At 45.2% G+C, this 20,098-nt stretch overlaps 1 protein-coding gene across 3 annotated transcripts; it reads left to right on the top strand.

Moving 5' to 3' along the window:
- The first annotated feature begins 4,107 nt into the window (after positions 1 to 4,107).
- Positions 4,108 to 19,821, top strand: LOC134358633 (gastrula zinc finger protein XlCGF7.1-like). 3 transcript variants are annotated; one of them, XM_063071104.1, is made up of 3 exons: positions 4,108 to 4,134; positions 17,078 to 17,284; positions 17,455 to 19,821. In XM_063071104.1, exon 3 carries the CDS (start codon positions 17,906 to 17,908, stop codon positions 18,833 to 18,835), a length of 930 nt encoding a protein of 309 aa, XP_062927174.1. In that variant the 5' UTR covers positions 4,108 to 4,134; positions 17,078 to 17,284; positions 17,455 to 17,905; the 3' UTR covers positions 18,836 to 19,821. The 3 variants fall into 3 exon arrangements, with proteins under 3 accessions (XP_062927174.1, XP_062927173.1, XP_062927172.1); XM_063071103.1 differs by lacking the exon at positions 4,108 to 4,134 and adding an exon at positions 6,280 to 12,261 and having other exon boundaries at positions 17,078 to 19,821; XM_063071102.1 differs by lacking the exon at positions 4,108 to 4,134 and adding an exon at positions 12,549 to 12,665 and having other exon boundaries at positions 17,078 to 19,821.
- Positions 19,822 to 20,098: the final 277 nt, after the last annotated feature.

Below are 20,098 nucleotides of genomic sequence, written 5' to 3'. Positions count from 1 at the left end.
TTACTGCGAACTGAACTACTAACTGGACTGAACTTTGAGTCATTTTGAAATTGGTCATTTACCCCTAGACAACGATAGAGCTTGATTGATGCTGTTATCTTACTTCTGTGCACATGTGTGTTTATCATCACTGAACTGTTGCATTTATTATCCTTTCGATTACTGTGTGGCTTGTTTCTTTAATAAAACTTTCTTAGTTCTAGTACTCCAGACTCCAACCGAGTGATCCATTTCTGCTGGTTTGGCAACCCAGTTACGGGGTACGTAACACAACAAATACACTCAAAAGTTTCTATAGTTGTACCATGGAGAGCATTCTGACAGGCTGCATCACTGTCTGGTATGGAAGGGCTACTGCACAAGACCGAAAAAAGCTGAAGAAGGTTGTAAATCTAGTCAGTTCCATCTTGGGTACTAGCCTACAAAGTACCCAGGACATCTTCAGGGAGCGATGTCTCAGAAAGGCCGCGTCCATTATTAAGGACCTCCAGCACCCAGGGCATGCCCTTTTCTCACTGCTACCATCAGGTAGAAGGTACAGAAGCCTGAAGGCACACACTCAGTAATTCAGGAACAGCTTCGTCCCCTCTGCCATCTGATTCCTAAATGGACATTGATTCTTTGGACACTATCTCACTATTTTTTTTAATATCCAGTACGTATTTCAGTTTTTGCATGTTTTTAAATCTATTCGATATATGTATACTATAACTGATTTAGTTGTTTATTTATTATTTATTTTATTTATTGTTTTTTCTCTCTCTGCTAGATTATGTGTTGTATTGAACAGCTGCTGCTAAGTTCACAAATTTCATGTCACATGCCAGTGATAATAAACCTGATTCTGATTCTGATTCTGGGTCTCACTGAAATCTTTTGAATGTTGAAAGCCTGTAGAGAGTGGATGTGGTGAGGATGTTTCCTATGGTGGGAAAGTCTATGGCTAGAGGGCACAACTTCAGGATGTCCATTTAGAACAGAGATGAGGAGGAATTTCTTCAGGCGAAGGACGGTGAATCTGTGGAACTTGTTGCTACAGGTAGCTGTGAAGGCCAGGTCACTGGGTGTATTTATGGCAAAGGTTGATAGGTTATTGATTAGTCAGGGTGCTAAAGGCTGCAGAGAGATGTTGGAAAAATGTGCTGACAGGGAAATGGATCATCCGTGATGAAATGGCAAAGCAGACATGATGGGCTGAATGGCATAAGTCTACATCTATGTCTTATGGTCTTATGTTCACACCAGGGAGAAACCATTCACTCCATGTGAGGGAAAGGATATACCTGAGTATATCATACAGCCTGAAGAAACATCAGTGAGTTCATACAGCACAGCGACCATTCACCAGCTCCGTCTCTGGGATGGGATGTAGGAAGGGCTGAACTACTGAAACAACAGCTAGAGAAGCAGCCGTTTACCTGCCCTGAGTGTGGGAAGGGATTTGTTCAATTAACCTCCCTTATAAGACTCCAGCAAGAAGTAGAGGCCACACTTCCGTCCTGAGTGAGCAAAGAGATTTATTCAATCATCCCATTGCTGAAACACCAGCAAATTCATATCAGGGAGATAGTTCAAATAAGCTCTACTCTCAATTTTTAACTATCACGGTGACTGAATCCAGTTGCATGTTCACAAGGGATGTTGATGTCAGATTCTGCAGCTGCTCATCACATCCAAGACTGGACCTTTGATACTCAGCCATGTAAGGATTTGTTCTGCTAATGTTAGTCTTAAACTCAGCTGGTGTTTGATATTGTAGATCTGTTGTGACAAATAAATCTGTTCTATTTCAAATGCTGTGTCTTAGGTGCTTTCTGACTCTGCCACACACACACACGTAGAGTAGATAGGCCACTCATCCTAACTAGTCTCTGCCTGTCTTTCTGTACCACATCAGTGTTTTTAAATCGATCCCTGCTGTTCACCTCTCACTCTCCATTTGATGGCAGGTTGCAACTGGTCACCAGTCTGTGGATGAAGAAGTTCGCCTTGAATTTCCTCTATGACATTTTGCAGGCTGCAGAAGACAAGCTCACTGGGGATTTGTCCCAAATCCTACTCATTCTGCAGGGATCTGGAGCAAGGAAGAACGTCATGGGTGTTTAAACTCTTCCTTCCCTGCCCTTTTCAACATTTGGGGTCATTTTCACTGATTTCAAGGGCTGTGCATCACACAGCTGAGTTGTTGCCATACAACACTCTTCTCTAAATTACGAAAGCAGAATGGGCATCCATTCGTGGAGTAGGGTCGGAAACCAAAGAGGGGCCAGCACTGGGAAGGGATTTGGGGCTCCAGAAAGTGGCATGGGGATGAGTTGATGAGAAGGAAGAGAAGGAAGGACCAGAAGGATGTGGCTATGAATGAAAGATCAGCCACATTTGGAAAGCACTTGGCTGAAAAATGAGTGTTTAATTTCTGCAGGCCATGCAGCATCTGGTGACTGGTGAGAGGGTTTTGTTCAGTCTGAAAATGCAATCGTTCATTTATCGGCAGAGATTCTCATGACCTGCTAAGAATTTTTCAGCAATTTACTTGTGTGTTGCTCTATATTTCAAGCATCTGCAGAATCTCTTCTGTTTTTGATTTATATCAGCGTTTGCAAATGTGTTTTGCTTTCACCTTTGACACACAGAATGCCTTTTGATACTGAGGACATTGTTAGTGGAAGCTTACTGTGTTACCGTAGTTGTGGAGTTCTCCACATGAAAAATATTGTCTGGTTTTGAGGAATGTGGTAAATGAGAACCAGTGCTTGTAGACACTATAAATCTTATGTATCTATATTTATTGTGTTATTTTATTATTGCGTTATTTATCTTGTTGTGCTGTGTCAGATCTGGAATAACAATGATTTCATTCTCCTCAAAACGAGAGATGCTGGAAATCCAAGCAACACACACAAAATGCTGGAGGAACCCAGTAGGCCAGGCAGCATGTATGGGAAAGAATACAGTCAACATTTCGGGCTGAAGCCCTCCATCAGGGCTGGATAAAAAGATGAAGAGTCAGAGTGAGAAAGTGGGGGAGAGGAAGAAGAACCACAAGGTGATAGGTGAAACCAGGAGGAGGAGAGGGGCAAAGTAAAGAACTGGGAAGTTGATTAGCAAAAGGGATACAGGGCTGGAGAAGGGGAATCTGATAGGAGTGGACAGAAGGCCATGGAAAAAAGAAAAGGGGGAGGAGCACCAGGGGTGATAGGCAGATAAGGAGGTAAGGTAACAGAGGAAAATGGGAATGGAAAATGGTGAAATGGGGGTGGAACTTTACTGGAAGTTTGAGAAATTGGTGATTATGCCATCAGGTTGGAAGCTACTCAGATGGAATATAAGGTGTTACTCCTCCAACCTGAGAGCTCAGTGAATCAGTCTCCCAATCTGTGTCGGGTCTCACCAATATACAGGAGGCCACACCGGGAGTACTGGATACAGTAGTTGACTCCACAGGTGAAGTGTCCCCTCACCTGGAAGGACTTTTTGGGGCCCTGAACGGTAGTGAAGGAGGAGGTGTAGGGGCAGGTGTAGCACTTATTCCACTTGCAAGGATAAGTGCCAGGAGGGAGATTAATGGAGAGGGACGAATGGACAAGGGAGTCGTGTAGGGAGCAATCCCTGCAGATAGCAGCAAGTGGGGATGAGGGAAAGATGCTTTATGGTAGGATCCCACTGGAGATGGCGAAAGATATGAATCAACTTCACCCTTCTCCCATCCCAGTTTCACCTATCACCTTGAAACTCTACTCTTCATCTTTTTTTTCCCAGTCTTGATGAAGGATCTCGTCCCAAAATGTTGCATGTACCCTGTTCATAGATGCTGACTGCTTGCTGAGTTCCTCCAGCACTTTGAGTGTGTTTCATTCTCCTTTACACTTGTGTGCTATTAAACTATCTTGAATGTGCTGTGTGCGACTAGATGGCTTTTGCACCTCGGCAACAGAAGGATGACGTTTCGTGCAGCTATATACATGTGCTTGGTTGAATGACTATAAACTTGAATATCAATGGCACTGTACTTACCCAGAAATCATCGCGCTTCAGAATTTGCTGTCGAACCCCACCGATCAAGTGCGCAGACGCCAAGGATCGCAGATAGCGCATGCGCAGAGTGGACAAAGGGCTCCGGCGGATCCGCAGCAGGTAGGAGCGGGGAGTTGGGTGGTGCTTTCATCAGTATTGGGATCCGCACCGTAACTCAGGACAATTGGCGAGAGCTCCGGACACATTGTGGTCCGGCACCCGAGACTTTCCCAGTCGCTTCCCTCTCTCTCAGCTCCAAGATCCGTACTCGGGCCCCAGGGAGATTTCCGTTGAGGAGCGAGGGTGCTGGCGGCATTTCGATAGCGCATGCGCATCGCTGGCTGTGACACCAGAGCCATAGAACACAACGGCACAGAAACAGGCCGCTAGGCCCATCTAGTCCGTGCCGAAACACTAATCTGTTTAGTCCCATCGATTTGCACTCGGACCAGAGCCCTTCATAGTATTTCCATTGGTGTACTGTCAAAATTTCTCTTAAATGCTGAAATCGACCCTGCGTACGCTGGCAGCTCGTTTCACGCTCTCACCGTCCTCTGAGTGAAGAAGTTCCCCCTCATGTTCCCTTAAACATTTCACCTTAACCACTCTAGTTCGAGTCTCACCCAACCTCAGTGGAAAAATCCTGCTTGCATTTACCCCTCACAAATTGGTGTACCTCGATCAAATCTCCCCTCACTCTTCTAGGGAATAAAATCCAAACCTATTTAACCTTTTCCTGTAACTCATGTCCCCAAGTCCTAGCAACATGCTGTAAATTTTCTCTGCACTCTCAATCTTATTTACATCTTTAAGTAGGTGACCAAAAAAAATCTGGACATTATAGTCCATATTAGGTCTCACTGATAGGTCATGCCATTTCAACATAACACCTGAATTCATGTACTCACTGTATTGATTTATGAAGGCCAATGTGCCAGAAACATTCTTTACAACCTTGTCTGCCTGTTACACTACATTTAAGCTATTGTGGATCTGTATTCCTGGATCCCTCTGTTCCACCACATTCCTTAGTGCCCTACCACTCACAGCGTAGGACCTACACTGGTCGGTACTCCCAAAGTGCAACACCTCTTGTGTGCATCAATTTTTTTCCAGCTGGTCCAGATCCTGCTGAAAGTTTTAATAGTCTTCCACTATATCCACTACACGCCCAATCTTGGTGTCATCTTTAAATTTGCTGATCCAGTTAACCACATTATCATTCAGATCATGATATAGATGACAAACAACAATGGAATACAGCACTGATCCCTGTGGCACAAGCCTCCAGTCAGCAAGGCAACCTTCTACAATCATTCTCTGCCTTCTTTTGCGAAACCAATGTCTCATGCAATTTACTACCTTATCTTGAATGCATGTGACTGAACCTTCCTGATCAACCAAACGTGGAGCCTTGTCAAAGGCCTTGCCAAAATCTATGTAGACAACATCCACTGCCTTGCCTTTATAACGTTTCCTCGAAAAACTCTATAAGATTGGTTAGACATGACGTACCACGCGCAAAGCTTACAAATCAGGCCCTGTCTATCCAAATGTTTATATATCTGGTCACTTAGAATACCTTCCAATAATTCATTGCTGATGTTAGGCTCACAGGCCTATAATTTCCCGGTTTATTCATAGAGCCTTTCTTGAACAACATAAGCTATCTAATCTTCCGATTCTCAGCCATAGCTAAGGATGTTTTAAATATCTCTGCCAGGGCCCCTGCAGTTTCTGCACTTGCCTTCCCACAGAGTCCAAAGGTACACCATGTCAGGCCCTATTTTGCCTTATTTGCCTCAAGATAGAAAACACTTTCTCCTCTATAATAAGTACAGAGTCCGTGACCTCGCTGCTGTGTTTCCTCACAAATGCAAAAAATGTATTTAAGATTCCCCTCCCCCATCTCTTTCAGCTCCACGCAGAGATTACCATAGATCTTAAAGAGGACCAATTTTGTCCCTTGCTATTCTTTTGCTTTTAATAGGCTGTACAAGCCCTTTGGATTCTCCTTCACCTTGCTTGTTAGAGCCTGAAACGTCGACTGCACCTCTTCCTACAGATGCTGCCTGGCCTGCTGCGTTCACCAGCAACTTTGATGTGTGTTGCTTGAATTTCCAGCATCTGCAGAATTCCTGTTGTTCTTTTAACCCTCCTGATTTCCTTTAGTGTTCTCTTGCATTTCTTATACTCTTCAAGTACTTCGTTTGTTCCTGCCTGCCTATACCTCCTTTTTCTAAACCAGGCCTCAACCTCTCAAAAAACAAAGTTCCCAAAACCTGTTATCCTTGCCTTTTATTCCAACAGCAACATACAAACTCTGTATTCTGAAAATTTCACCTTTGAAGACCTCACGCTTACCAAGTACACCTTTGCCAGGAAACAACTTGTCCCCATCCAGATCCAGATCCTTTCTGATACCATCAAAATTGGCCTTTCTCCGAGTTAGACTCTTAATCTGGGGACAAAACCTGTCATTTTCTTAATTACTTTGAAACTAATGGCATTATGATCACTCAATATATAGTGTTCCGCTACACAAACTTCTTGTCACTATGTTCGGATATGGCCCAAGTGTGGAGAGACAGACACACTAAAGCACGTCAATAGTTCACAAGGCTTTAATACAAACAGGGTTTTAAAGGAAAAGAAAACAATAAATGCTATAACAAACAGGGCCGTTAACTAAAACTCTCAAATGGAAAACTAGAAGGCAACACTGTGGCTGAAAGGGAAAGTATAAATATAAAACGAATACCGCCAGTCTTCAGCGTCAGTCACTTTCTCAGTCAAGGCCGAATGCAAGCAGGCAGCGTAACGTTGCTGTGCTTTGCTCAAGTCTCAACAACACTAAAAACGAAAAGAAGGGAATTAAATACCATGATGAAATAATAATTAGCTGACATGCATATTCATGAGCGCAATTGCAGAATCTACTGTGCAGCCGAGTCTGTGGTTAAGACAATAGACAATAGGTGCAGAAGTAGGCCATTCAGCCCTTCGAGCCAGCACCACCATTCACTGTGATCATGGCTGATCATCCACAATCAGTATCCAGTTCCTGCCTTATCGCTATAACCTTTGATTCCGCTATCTTTAAGAGCTCTATCCATCTCTTTTTTGAAAGCATCCAGAGACTTGGCCTCCACAGCCTTCTGGGGCAAAGCATTCCATAATATCCACCACTCTCTGGGTGAAAAAGTTTTCCCTCAACTCCACTCTAAATGGCCTACCCCTAATTCTTAAACTGTGGCCTCTGGTTCTGGACTCACCCATTAGCGGGAACATGCTTCCTGCTTCCAGCGTGTCCAATCCCTTAATAATCTTATATGTTTCAATAAGATCCCCTCTCAGCCTTCTAAATTCCAGAGTATACAAGCCCAGTCGCTCCAATCTTTCGACATATGACAGTCCCACCATCCCGGGAATTAACCTTGTGAATCTGTGCTGCACTCCCTTAATAGCAAGAATGTCCTTCCTCAAATTTGGAGACCAAAACTGCACACAGTACTCCAGGTGTGGTCTCACCAGGGCCCTGTACAGCTGCAGAAGGACCTCTTTGCTCTTATACTCAATTCCCCTTGTTATGAAGGCCAGCATGCCATTAGCTTTCTTCACTGCCTGCTGTACTTGCATGCTTGCTTTCAGTGACTGATGTACAAGAACACCTAGATCTCGTTGTGCTTCCTCCTCTCCGAATTAGACTCCATTTAGATAATAATCTGCCTTCCCGTTCTTACCACCAAAGTGGATAGCCTCACATTTATCCACATTAAACTGCATCTGCCCACTCACCCAGCCTGTCCAAGTCACCCTGCATTCTCATAACATCCTCCTCACATTTCACACTGCCACCCAGCTTTGTGTCATCGGCAAATTTGCTAATGTTACTTTTAATTCCCTCATCTAAATCATTAATATATATTGTAAACAGCTGCGGTCCCAGCACTGAACCCTGCAGTACCCCACTGGTCACTGCCTGCCATTCCAAAAGGGACCCGTTAATCGCTACTCTTTGTTTTCTGTCAGCCAGCTAATTTTCAATCCATGTCAGTACTCTGCCCCCAATACCATGTGCCCTAATTTTGCCCACTAATCTCCTATGTGGGACTTTATCAAAGGCTTTCTTAAAGTCCAGGTACACTACATCCACTGGCTCTCCCTTGTCCATTTTCATAGTTACATCCTCAAAAAATTCCAGAAGATTAGCCAAGCACGATTTCCTCTTCGTAAATCCATGCTGACTCGGACCAATCCTGTTACTACTATCCAGATGTGTCGTAATTTCATCTTTTATAATTGACTGCAGCATCTTTCCCACCACCGACGTCAGGCTAACCGGTCTATAATTCCCTGTTTTCTCTCTTCCTCCCTTCTTGAAGAGAGGGACAACATTAGCCACCGTCCGATCCACAGGAACTGATCCTGAATCTATAGAACATTGGAAAATGATTACCAATGCGTCCACGATTTCTAAAGCCACCTCCTTTTAGTACCCTGGGATGCAGACCATCAGGTCCTGGGGACTTATCAGCCTTCAGACCCAACAGCCTATCCAACACCATTTCCTGCCTAATATAAATTTCCTTCAATTCATCCATTACCCTAGGTCCTTTGGCCACTATTACATCTGGGAGATTGTTTGTGTCTTCCCTAGTGAAGACAGATCCAAAGTACCTGTTCAACTTGTCTGCCATTTCCTCGTTCCCCATAATAAATTCACCCGCTTCTGTCTTCCAGGGCCCAATTTTGGTCTTAACTATTTTTTTCCTTTTCACATACCTAAAGAAGCTTTTATTATCCACCTTTATATTCTTGGCTAGTTTACCTTCGTACCTCATTTTTTCTCTGCGTATTGCCTTTTTAGTTACCTTCTGTCGCTCTTTAAAAGTTTCCCAATCCTCCAGCTTCCCACTCGTCTTTGCTATGTTATACTTCTTCTCTTTTATTTTTATACTGTCCATTACTTCCCTTGTCAGCCATGGCCTCCCCTTACTCCCCTTAGGATCTTTCTTCCTCTTTGGAACGAACTGATCCTGCACCTTCCGCATTATTCCCAGAAACGCTTGCCATTGCTGTTCCACTGTCATCCCTGCTAGGGTATTGTTCCATTGAACTTTGGCCAGCTTCTCCCTCATAGCACCAGTTGTTCAACTGTAATACTGACACTTCCGAGATTCCCTTCTCCCTCTCAAATTGTAGATTAAAACTTATCATATTATGGTCACTACCTCCTAATGGCTCCTTTACCTCGAGGTCCCTGATCAAATCCGGTTCATTGCACAACACTAAATCTAGAATTGCGTTCTCTCTGGTAGGCTCCAGTACAAGCTAAGAATCCATCTCAGAGGGACTCCACAAACTCCCTTTCTTGGGGTCCAGTACCAACCTGATTCCTCCAGTCTACCTGCACGTTGAAGTCCCCCATAACAACTGTAGCATTACCTTTGCGACATGCCAATTTTAACTCTTGATTCAACTCACACCCTACATCCAGACTACTGTTTGGGGGCCTGTAGATAACTCCCATTAGGGTCTTTCTACCCTTAGAATTTCTCAGTTCTATCCATACTGACTCTATGTCTCCTGATTCTATGTCCCCCCTCGCAAGGGACTGAATATCATTCCTCACCAACACAGCCACCCCACCCCCTCTGCCCATCAGTCTATCCTTTCGATAGGACGTATACCCTTGAATATTCATTTCCCAGGCCCTGTCCACTTGAAGCCATGTCTCTGTTATTCCCACAACATCATACTTACCAATTTCCAACTGTGCCTCAAGCCCATCCACTTTATTTCTCATACTCCGTGCATTCATATACAATACTTTTAATTCATTACTCTCCTCACCTCCCATATCAATTCCTATATCACTTGGCCATACTGTACGATCCCTTCTTGAGCTTTCTGCTCTGTTGATTCTGCTGTCTTTCTTAACTTTTCTTATTCTCACTTTCCCTTTATCTCCATCCTTATGTTTCCAGTTCGTCCCCTCTCCCCCCACTACTTAGTTTAAACACACCCGTGTTGCAGAGGCAAACCTGCCTGCCAGAATGCTGGTGCCCCGCTTATTAAGGTGCAACCCGTCCCTTTTGTACAATTCATCCTTACCCCGAAACATACCCCAGTGGTCCAAGAATGTAAATCCTTGCTTCCTGCACCAGTTCCTCAGCTACACATTCAGATATATTATCTCCCTGTTCTTGACCACTCCAGCACAGGGAACTGGAAGCAAACCAGAGATAACCACCCTGGAAGTCCTACTTTTCAGCCTTCTTCCGAGTTCTCTGAAGTCACGCTGTAGTATGTCTTTCCTCTTCTTCCCCACATCATTTGTGCCGACATGCACCACCACTTCCGGATGTTCACCTTCACTCTTAAGGATTCCCTGCAATCGGTCCGTGACATCCTGGATCCCCTTGTGACAGGGTTCCCCTTCCTAGGTGCAGGTCCTGAGGCGCCACAGTCCTGTGCCCACTAGAAGTCCCGGATGAGTGACTTGTCCAAGATGCCTTTCGACGGGATCCCAAGAACATTCATCAGGACCATACCCTTACTAATCCACAAGTACTGGACCTTACCACGTATCTGGCAAGATGCCAAGAGGTGCTGAACCGTACAGACTAGGGAACCATCTACTGAGCGGGAGGAGGGGGAGGTGGGCTGATTGGGGCCAGGGGAGAGGTAGTAACTGGCTTATGCTGGGAAACATAGAATACTGGGTGGATCTTCAGTGATGCTGGTAGACACAATCTATACAACACCTTGTTGATAACCTTTTCCACTACAAATGATCCCACATACCGCAGAGCCAATTTGCATCTCTCGACTTTTAGGGGATGATTCCCTGATGCAAACCAGATCTCTCCTGGCTTGAAAGGTCTCACCTCGCTGGAGCCAATCAACCTGCTGGGCATGTTGTTGCTGGGCGTACAGCAGAGAAACCCTGGCTCGCTCCAGGTGCACTTGTAGTCAACAGCAAGAACTCCTGGTCAGGAAAGGGCTGGGACTGGAATTGCTTCTGGCATTCATAGGGGGACATACCCATGGAGGACAGCTGGAGGGCATTGTGGGCAATCTCTGCCCAAACCAATTGGGAGCTCCAGGACGTGGGATTGGAAGAGGCAAGGCAGTGCAGAGTTGTTTCCAACTCTTCATTCACTTTCTCAGTCTGGTCATTGGATGGGGCTCCTACAAGAGCGCAGAATGCCTTCCAAAAGCAGGAAGTGAACTGTGGTCCACGATCAGACACCATGTCTTAAGGGAAGCCATGGAGCCTGAACACATGTTGAACCTTGAGTGTAGCAATCTCACAAGCCAATGGGAGCTTAAGGGGGGCAATTAAGTGGGCAGCCTTGGCAAATCGCTCCACAACAACCAAAGTGGTAATGTTTCCATTAGACAAGGGCAGCCCAGTGATGAAATCAACTGAAAGGTGGAACCAGGAGTGATGGGGCACAGGCAGTGGACATAGCTGACCCACAGGATGCTAGTGTGATGTCTTGTTCTGAGTGCAGCTGGGACAGGTAGAAACGAAGTTGTGGACAACCTGGGAAGTAGAAGGCTACCAAAATCTCTTTATAAAACTCCTGGGTCCATTGGATTCCCAGATGTCCAGCCAGAAGGGAGGAGTGACCCAATTCCAACACTTTGGAGCACCCCCAACTGGGCCTGGTTCCAACTATTGGGCAGCCCTCACCTCCTCCTCTACTCCCCGGATCGCTGGAGCAGCAATACACGAGCGAGGAAGAATGGGCTTGGGATAGGCATTGTCCTCAGATCCATCGAACTGCCGGGAGAGAGCGTCGACCTTGGTATTAAACTGAGTGAAGAAGAGGCCACTGGACTTTACAAGAGTTCAGCCTCTTTGCATCCTGAATATAAGAGAGATTCTTGTGCACTGTCCAAACCGAGAAAGGATGCTCTGTCCCCTTCAGCCAGTGTTGCCATTCTTCCAGGGCATCCTTGACAGTCAGAAGTTCCCGGTTCCCAACATCGTAGTTCCTGTCAGCCAGAGACAGGCAATGGGAAAGAAAGGCACAAGGGTGCAGCTGACTATCTGCAAGTGAGTGCTGAAAGAGGACAGCTCCAATGCCAATATCAGGTGCATCCACCTCGACAATGAATGGCTGTGATAGTTCTGGGTGTTGCAGCACTGAGACAGTGGTGAAATGTCACTTCAATTCGGAAAATGCTTGGTTGACATCATCTGCCCAATGGAATCCTGCCAAGATCTTCCTGGTGAGTGCATTTATGGGTGCCACGATAAAGCTGAAATACCAGATGAATCAGCGATAAAAGTTCACAAACCCCACGAAGCCCTGTAACTGATTGTAGATTGTTTGGGTCACTCTGTAACTGTCAGAACTTTACTAGGGTCCATTTGAACACTGGATGGGGTAAGTATATAGCCCAAAAATAACACCTGATTTTTATGGAACTTGCATTTCTCAGGCTTGGCGTATAGGTTATTTTCAAGGAGCCATCTGAGAGCCCTCCAGACATGCTGGACATGTTCCTGGTGAGAGTTGGAATGGATCAGGAAGTCATCTAAATACACAAAAACCAACAGGTTCAACATGTCCCTGGGCACGTTGTTAACTGAGGCCTGGAAAACAGCGGGGGTGTTGGCTAGACATCACAAGGTACTCATAGTGGCCATTAAAGATGATGAAAGCTGCCTTCCACTCAACTCCTCTCATACGAGCCAAATTATAAACATTGTGCAGATCAATCTTGGAAAATATAGTTGCTGTCTGGAGTTGTTCGAATGCAGACGCCAGCAGGGGAAGAGGGTAGTGGTTCTTCACGGTGATGTTGTTCAGGGACCGATAATCGATGCAGAGACAGAGCTTGCCATCTTTCTTGCTCACAAAAAAGAAGGCTGCTCCCGCTGGTGGGGTTGGCAGATAGATAAGCCCCATGGCCAATGCCTCCTTAATATATTCCTCCATGGCCACCATTTCAGGGCAAGAGAGAAAAGAGCCAGCCCCGGAGAGGACTAGTGCCAGGTAGGAGGTCTTTGGCACAGTTTTATGACTGGGTGGGAGCAGGGAGGTGGCATTCCTTTTACTGAGGACCTCTAGAAGATCCGCATATTCAGCCAGTATCCCAGACATGTCCATATCCTTAGTTGACACACGAGGGGATTCATGGAACAGAGCTTGAGCTGGACCCAGACAGGTAGATAGGAAAGCTGGTCCCCACTCTTGGAGTCGTTTAAGAGTCCAATCAATCTGTGGGCTAAGTTGGGATAACCAGGGGAGACCAAGCACCTGCGGCAGTTCAGGCAAATCAACCAGATAGAAGGACAATTCTTTACTATGGTTACCTTCAAGCACGTTTGGCGGGTTCATTGGAAAGGTGGATCTGGCTGGTGCCCAGAGGTCGACTGTCAGGGCCTTGACGTTGATCTTTTCTTTTAATTCCTGTGTCAGAACCCCCCATCTTTAAGTTAAAGCAATATTCATGAGATTCCCAGCTGCACCAGGGTCAATAAATCTTTTAAGTTCATGGTTTTGAGACCCCCATGACAAGGAAGCTTCCCAATCCTATGATACAAAGATTGGAGGTGTAGTAGACAGTGAGGAAGGTTTTCAGAGCCTGCAGAGGGATTTGGACCAGCTGGAGAAATGGGCTGAAAAATGGCAGATGGAGTTTAATACAGACAAGTGTGAGGTATTGCACTTTGGAAGGATAAACCAAGGTAGAACATACAGGGTAAATGTTAAGGCACTGCGGAGTGCAGTAGAACAGAGGGATCTGGGAATTCAGATACAAAATTCCCTAAAAGTGGCGTCACAGGTAGATAGGGTCGTAAAGAGAGCTTTTGGTACATTGGCCTTTATTAATCAAAGTATTGAGTATAAGAGCTGAAATGTTATGATGAGGTTGTATAAGGCATTGGTGAGGCCAAATTTGGAGTATTGTGTTCAGTTTTGGTCACCAGATTACAGGAAGGATATTAATAAGGTTGAAAGAGTGCAGAGAAGGTTTACAAGGATGTTGCCGGGACTTGAGAAACTCAGTTACAGAGAAAGATTGAATAGGTTAGGACTTTATTCCCTGGAGCGTAGAAGAACGAGGGGAGATTTGATAGAGGTATATAAAATTATGATGGGTATAGATAGAGTGAATGCAAGCAGGCTTTTTCCACTGAGGCAAGGGGAGAAAAAAACCAGAGGACATGGGTTTAGGGTGAGGGGGGAAAAGTTTAAAGGGAACATTAGTGGGGGGCTTCTTCACACAGAGAGTGGTGGGAGTATGGAATGAGCTGCCAGACGAGGTGGTAAATGCGGGTTCTTTTTTAACATTTAAGAATAAATTGGACAGATACATGGATGGGAGGTGTATGGAGGGATATGGTCCGTGTGCAGGTCAGTGGGACTAGGCAGAAAATGGTTCCGCACAGCCAAGAAGGGCCAAAAGGCCTGTTTCTGTGCTGTAGTTTTTCTGTGGTTTCTATGCCTTACCACTATTTTTTGCGTTGTACATTACCTTTGACTTCCCTTGTCAGCCACAGTTGCCATTTGATTATTTCTTTTGTTTTTGGAATATCTCTTTCCTGCATCTTCCTCATTTTTCCCAGAAACTCACACCATTGCTGCTCTGCTGTCATCCCTACCAGCAGCTCCTTCCAATTTACTTTGGCCAACTCCTCTCTCGTACCACTGTAATTTCATTTAACCCACTGAAATACTGCTACGTCAGACTTTACTTTCTTTCTATCAAATTTCAAGTTGAACAATCATATTGTGATCACTGCTTTCTAAGGGTTCTTTTACCTTAAGTTCCCTAATTGCCTCTGGTTCATTACATAGCACCCAATCCAGTATAGCTGATCCCCTAGTAGGCTCAATGACAAACTGCTCTAAAAAGCCATCTGGTAGGCATTCAACAAACTCACTCTCCTGAGATCCGTTACCAACCTGAATTTCCCAATTGACCTGCATGTTGAAATTTCTCATGACTATCATAACATTGCACTTTTGACATGCCTTTTCTATTTCCCATTGTAATCTGTGGTCCACCTTCCAGCCACTGTTGGGAGGCCTGTATACTGTATAACTGCCATCAGGCCTTTTACCCTTGCAGTTTCTTAACTCAATCCACAAGGATTCAACATCTTCTGATCCTATGTCACATCTTTCTAATGATTTGATGCCATTCTATGCCAGTAGAGCCACACCCCGCCCCCCCCCCCGCCTATCTTCCTATCCCTCCAGTAAAACATGTACCCTTGGACATTCAGCTCCCAACTACAACCATCATTCAGCCACAATTCAGTGATGTCCACAACACCATACCTGACATTTTATAATAGTGCAACAAGGTCATCCACCTTATTTCTTATACTCTGCGCATTCAGATATCACACTTTGAGTACTGTATTTGTTACCCTCTTTGATTCTGCATCCCTAATGCACTGGTACTCATCCTGCTGGCTGCAACTTTGTCATATATTCTGCCTGCCCTTCCTGACAGTCTGACTGCATGCTATCTTGGCTTTGTTACCATCCATCCGATCTTCAGTCCCTTCACTCCAGTTCTCATCCTCTGCCAAATTAGTTTAAACCCTCCCCAACAGCTCTAACAAACCTGCCCAAGAAAATATTGGTTCCCCTCAGATTCGGGTGCAACCCATCACTTTTGAACAGGTCATACCTCCCCCAGAAGAGAGCCCAATGATCCAAGAACCTGAACCAACTTCTTTGCCATGTATTAATCTGTCAATTTATCCCGTTTCTATCCTCACTGGTGTGTGACACTGGCAGCAATCCAGAGATTACTACCCTGGAGGTCCTGCTTTTCAGCTTTCTATCTAGCTCTGTAAATTCTCTTTTCAGGACCTCTTTGCTTTTCTTTCCTATGTCATTGGCTGCTCTCCCACCCTCTCCAAAATGCTGTGGATGCGATCCAAGACAATCCTGACTCTGGCACCAAGGAGGCAACAAGCCACTTGGGTGTCCCGTTCACATCCACAGAATCCCCTGTCTGTTTCCCTGACTATTGAGTTCCCTATCACTATTGCTCCTTCTTTCCCTTCTATACCATGGACCTATGCTCAGTGCCAGTAACCCAGTCTCTGTGGCATTCCCCTGGGAGGTCATCCCCCCTCAACAGAATCCAAAGCAATGTACTTATTATTCCGAGGAATGGCTGCAGGGTGCTCCGAGCTAACTGCCAATTGACATTTCCATTTCTCCTGACAGTTACCCAGCTACTCACCTCCCGCAACTTCAGGGTGACTACTTCCCTGTAACTCTGATTGATGATCTCTTCACTCCTGTACAAGCTGAAGGTCATCCAGCTGCTGCTCCAGATCTCTAACATGGTCTTCAAGGAGCTGCAGCCGGATGCACTTCAAGCAGATGTAGTTCGCTGGGAGACTCTGGGTCTCCCAGGATTCCAATATCTAGCATGAAGAACACACAACAGCTATTTACTACACTAGTAATCATTTTGTATGTGATATTCTGTTCTACATCTTCGGTCCTGGATCTTTCTACCCATGAGGACATGTTTTGTCCCAATTTCTCAGGGAACATAATGATATCAGGCACCTTTGCCCACCATAACAATTGACCTTTTGCATTCACATCACAAAATTATGCACATTACTGAACTCCATCGAGAAAGTCTAATCACTTTCCCTTTGCATTTATTGGCATTGCCACCAGTGAGTTCACCACCATCAATCATCTGATGGGGGGTCAGAGGCATTAGAAAGTCTACAAGATCAGCCATGTAATTATCAAGTGTTCTTTGTAGCTCTGTGGGACATGATCAGAACTTGTAATAATACTAATGGAGAGAGAGAACTGAGTGAGGTCACAAGCAGAAGTGATGGGCAGAAATGGTCCTTTCTGATGCAGACAGTAAAACGGAAAATTTGATGGTCGGTCTGAATGCTTGCACCAAGCCCAGTTAGAAGATGAGTTGTTATTCCAATGTGTTGAAACTTGATATAATGTCAGAGCTCACCATTGAGACTAAAATGATCTCATCTGAAATGCTGTCCTTCACCCATTGATATATTTTGTTATTCTTTTTATAGGTTAGAAACAGCAAAGAATTTGTGTGCAGGAACCTCAAAACACAACACACCAATTATACAGTGTCTGTCAGTTCACCAGCACTTGAATACCAGTGATCCTTGAAAGTGGAGGAGGAGATTTTTGAGGAGAGAACACACCAATCATAGCAAGGGAAACCCGCCTACGTGGTTAGCATAGTGATGAGATTTGGATGTAGCCTCCTGGAGGTAAACCTTGTATACTTGAACTTGTCTTCAAGTTATTGAAGAAGTGTCCAGATATTTCCTTTATTTACCAATATACTGTATCTATTACTGATCCTTGGAAATGAAGAAGTATATCATCCCGGTTAGAAATGCCCTTTGTGTCTGACATGAAGTTTTCTGTTCTAATGCAGTAAAGTCCACTGGAACCAGTGTGCTGATTTCACAGCAGCATTTGTTCACTTGGGATCAGTTCTTCAACTGTATTGACTCTGTAAGAGGTTCACTAAGCTTGACATCTGACTTGATGAATTGCCGGAGAATTGATAGCAAGGAGATAGCATTCTCCTTCTCTCAGTGTGGGAAATGATTCACTCACTCATCCAGCCTGCAGATGCACCAGTGAGGTCACCGTGGGGAGACTGTACACCTGTTGTGTGTGTGGGAGGGGATCTACTCAGTTATCCAGCCTGAAGATACATCAAGTTGTGTCTGTGGGAAATGATTAATTCTATCATTCAAGCTAAAGAAACATAAGAAATTTGACACCAGGGAGAGGCCATTCACCTGTTCAGTGTGTGGGAAAAGATTCACTCAGTCATCTGAACTGCTGACACATGAGTGAGTTCGCACTGGGGAGAGACCATGTCAGTTCACAATGGGGAGATGCCATTCATCTGCTCAGACTGTGGGAAGGGATTCACTCAGACATCTCACTTACTGGCACATCAGAGTGTTCACACTGGGGAGAGGTCATTCACCTGCTCAGACATCGGGAAGGGTTTCACTCAGTCATCTCAACTGAAGGAACTTCAGCGAGTTCACACTGTGGTAAGGCCATTCACCTGCTCTGAATGTGGGAAGAGATTCACTCAGTCATCTGATCTGCTGACACATGAGCGAGTTCACACCGGAGAGAGGCCATTCACCTGCTCAGACTGTGGAAAACGATTCACTCGGTCATTCCACCTGCAGACACACCAACGAGTTCACACTGGGGAGAGGCCATTCACCTGCTCAGACTGTGGGAAGGGATTCACTCAGTCATCTCAACTGAAGGTACATCAGCGAATTCACACAGGGGAAAGGCCGTTCATCTGCTCTGAATGTGGGAAGGGATTCACTCGGTCATCTCACCTACTGGCACACCAGTCAATTCACACTGGGGAGATGCCATTCATCTGCTCAGATTGTGGGAAAGGATTTCCTCGGTCATTTCAACTGAAGGTACATCAGCGAGTTCACACTGGAGAGAAGCCTTTCATCTGCTCAGACTGTGGGAAGGGATTCACTCAGTCATCTCAACTGAAAGTACATCAGCGAGTTCACACTGGGGAGAGGCCGTTCATCTGCTCAGAATGTGGGAAGGGATTCACTCGGTCATCTCACCTGCAGACACATCAGCGAGTTCACACTGAGGAGAGGCCATTCATCTGCTCAGATTGTGGGAAGGGATTCACTCGGTCATCTAACCCAATAGAACATCCATCATTTCACAGTGGGGAGAGGCCATTCACCTGCTCAGACTGTGGAACGGCATTCACTCAGTCATCCCACCTACAGAGACACCAGTGAGTTTGCACTGAGAGTGACCACTCATTTGTTCCAGACTGTGGGAAGAGATTCACGCAGTCACCTCAACTGAAAGTACATCAGCGAGTTCACACTGAGGAGAGGCCATTCATCTGCTCAGATTGTGGGAAGGGATTCACTCGGTCATCTAACCCAATAGAACATCCATCATTTCACAGTGGGGAGAGGCCATTCACCTGCTCAGACTGAGAAAAGGGATTCACTCAGTCATCTCACCTACTGACACACCAGTCAGTTCACACTGGGGAGATGCCATTCATCTGCTCAGACTGTGGGAAAGGATTTCCTCGGTCATTTCAACTGAAAGTATATCAGCGAGTTCACACTGGAGAGAAGCCTTTCATCTGTTCAGACTGTGGGAAGGGATTCACTCGGTCATCTCAGCTGCTGGCACACCAGTCAGTACACATTGGAGAGAGAGTATTCATCTGCTGGAGAGTGGAAAGGGATTCAAATGGTCATCTCAACTTAAGTTACTTCAGTGAGTTAACACTGGAGAGAGAGAGATTCACTCGGACATCTGAACTTGTGACACACTACTGAGTTCACAGTGGGGGGAAAAGTTTAAATAAGTTGTGTGCTGGATATCTAATCTTCACAGTTGCTGTATCCACAGGCAAGTTCAAAAATGACTTGGAGTTAGACTGCATTATTGCTGCTGCTCATCACACCCAGTTCTGCACTCTGATCACTGGTGCTGTTTCTTCTGCTGATGTTCACCTTTAATGCGACTGGAGTTTAATATTCTGGGTCTGTAACAAATAAATTCTGTTTTAAACTCCGTCTCAGGTGCTTAGTGAATTTACAACACACCCATTGAACAGCAGGGAGTCAACTCACCCCTTCTGGTCCCTGCCAGTATTTCTGTTCCATCCCTGCTGTTCACCACTCACTCCTGTGGTGATGGGTTCCAAGCAGTTCCAAGTGAAGAAGTTTCCCTTGAATTTCCTGCATGACTTTCTGTAGACTGAAGAAGAGCTTACTGTAACTATGTTTGACATGTTCTTTGTCCCTCATATCTCTTAAGCTGAGGAAGAATAACATTGGTATTTAACCTCCATATTACCTGTTTTTTCAACATTATGGATCATTTTCACTGCTTCTAAAGAGCTGCACCTCGCACACCTGGGTTGTTAGAATCCACCATTGTCCTCTAAAGCAGAATATGGAACCATTAGTTGGATGTTCAATGGATGAGGGACAGAAGGAAGATGGAACAGCACAGGGCAGAGTGTGGGGCTCTAG

The sequence above is a fragment of the Mobula hypostoma genome, chromosome 18 (genome assembly GCF_963921235.1).
Source record: "Mobula hypostoma chromosome 18, sMobHyp1.1, whole genome shotgun sequence".
NCBI lineage: Eukaryota > Metazoa > Chordata > Chondrichthyes > Myliobatiformes > Myliobatidae > Mobula > Mobula hypostoma.
Note: the sequence above shows the minus strand (reverse complement) of the source record. Positions and strands in the feature narration are given on the sequence as shown.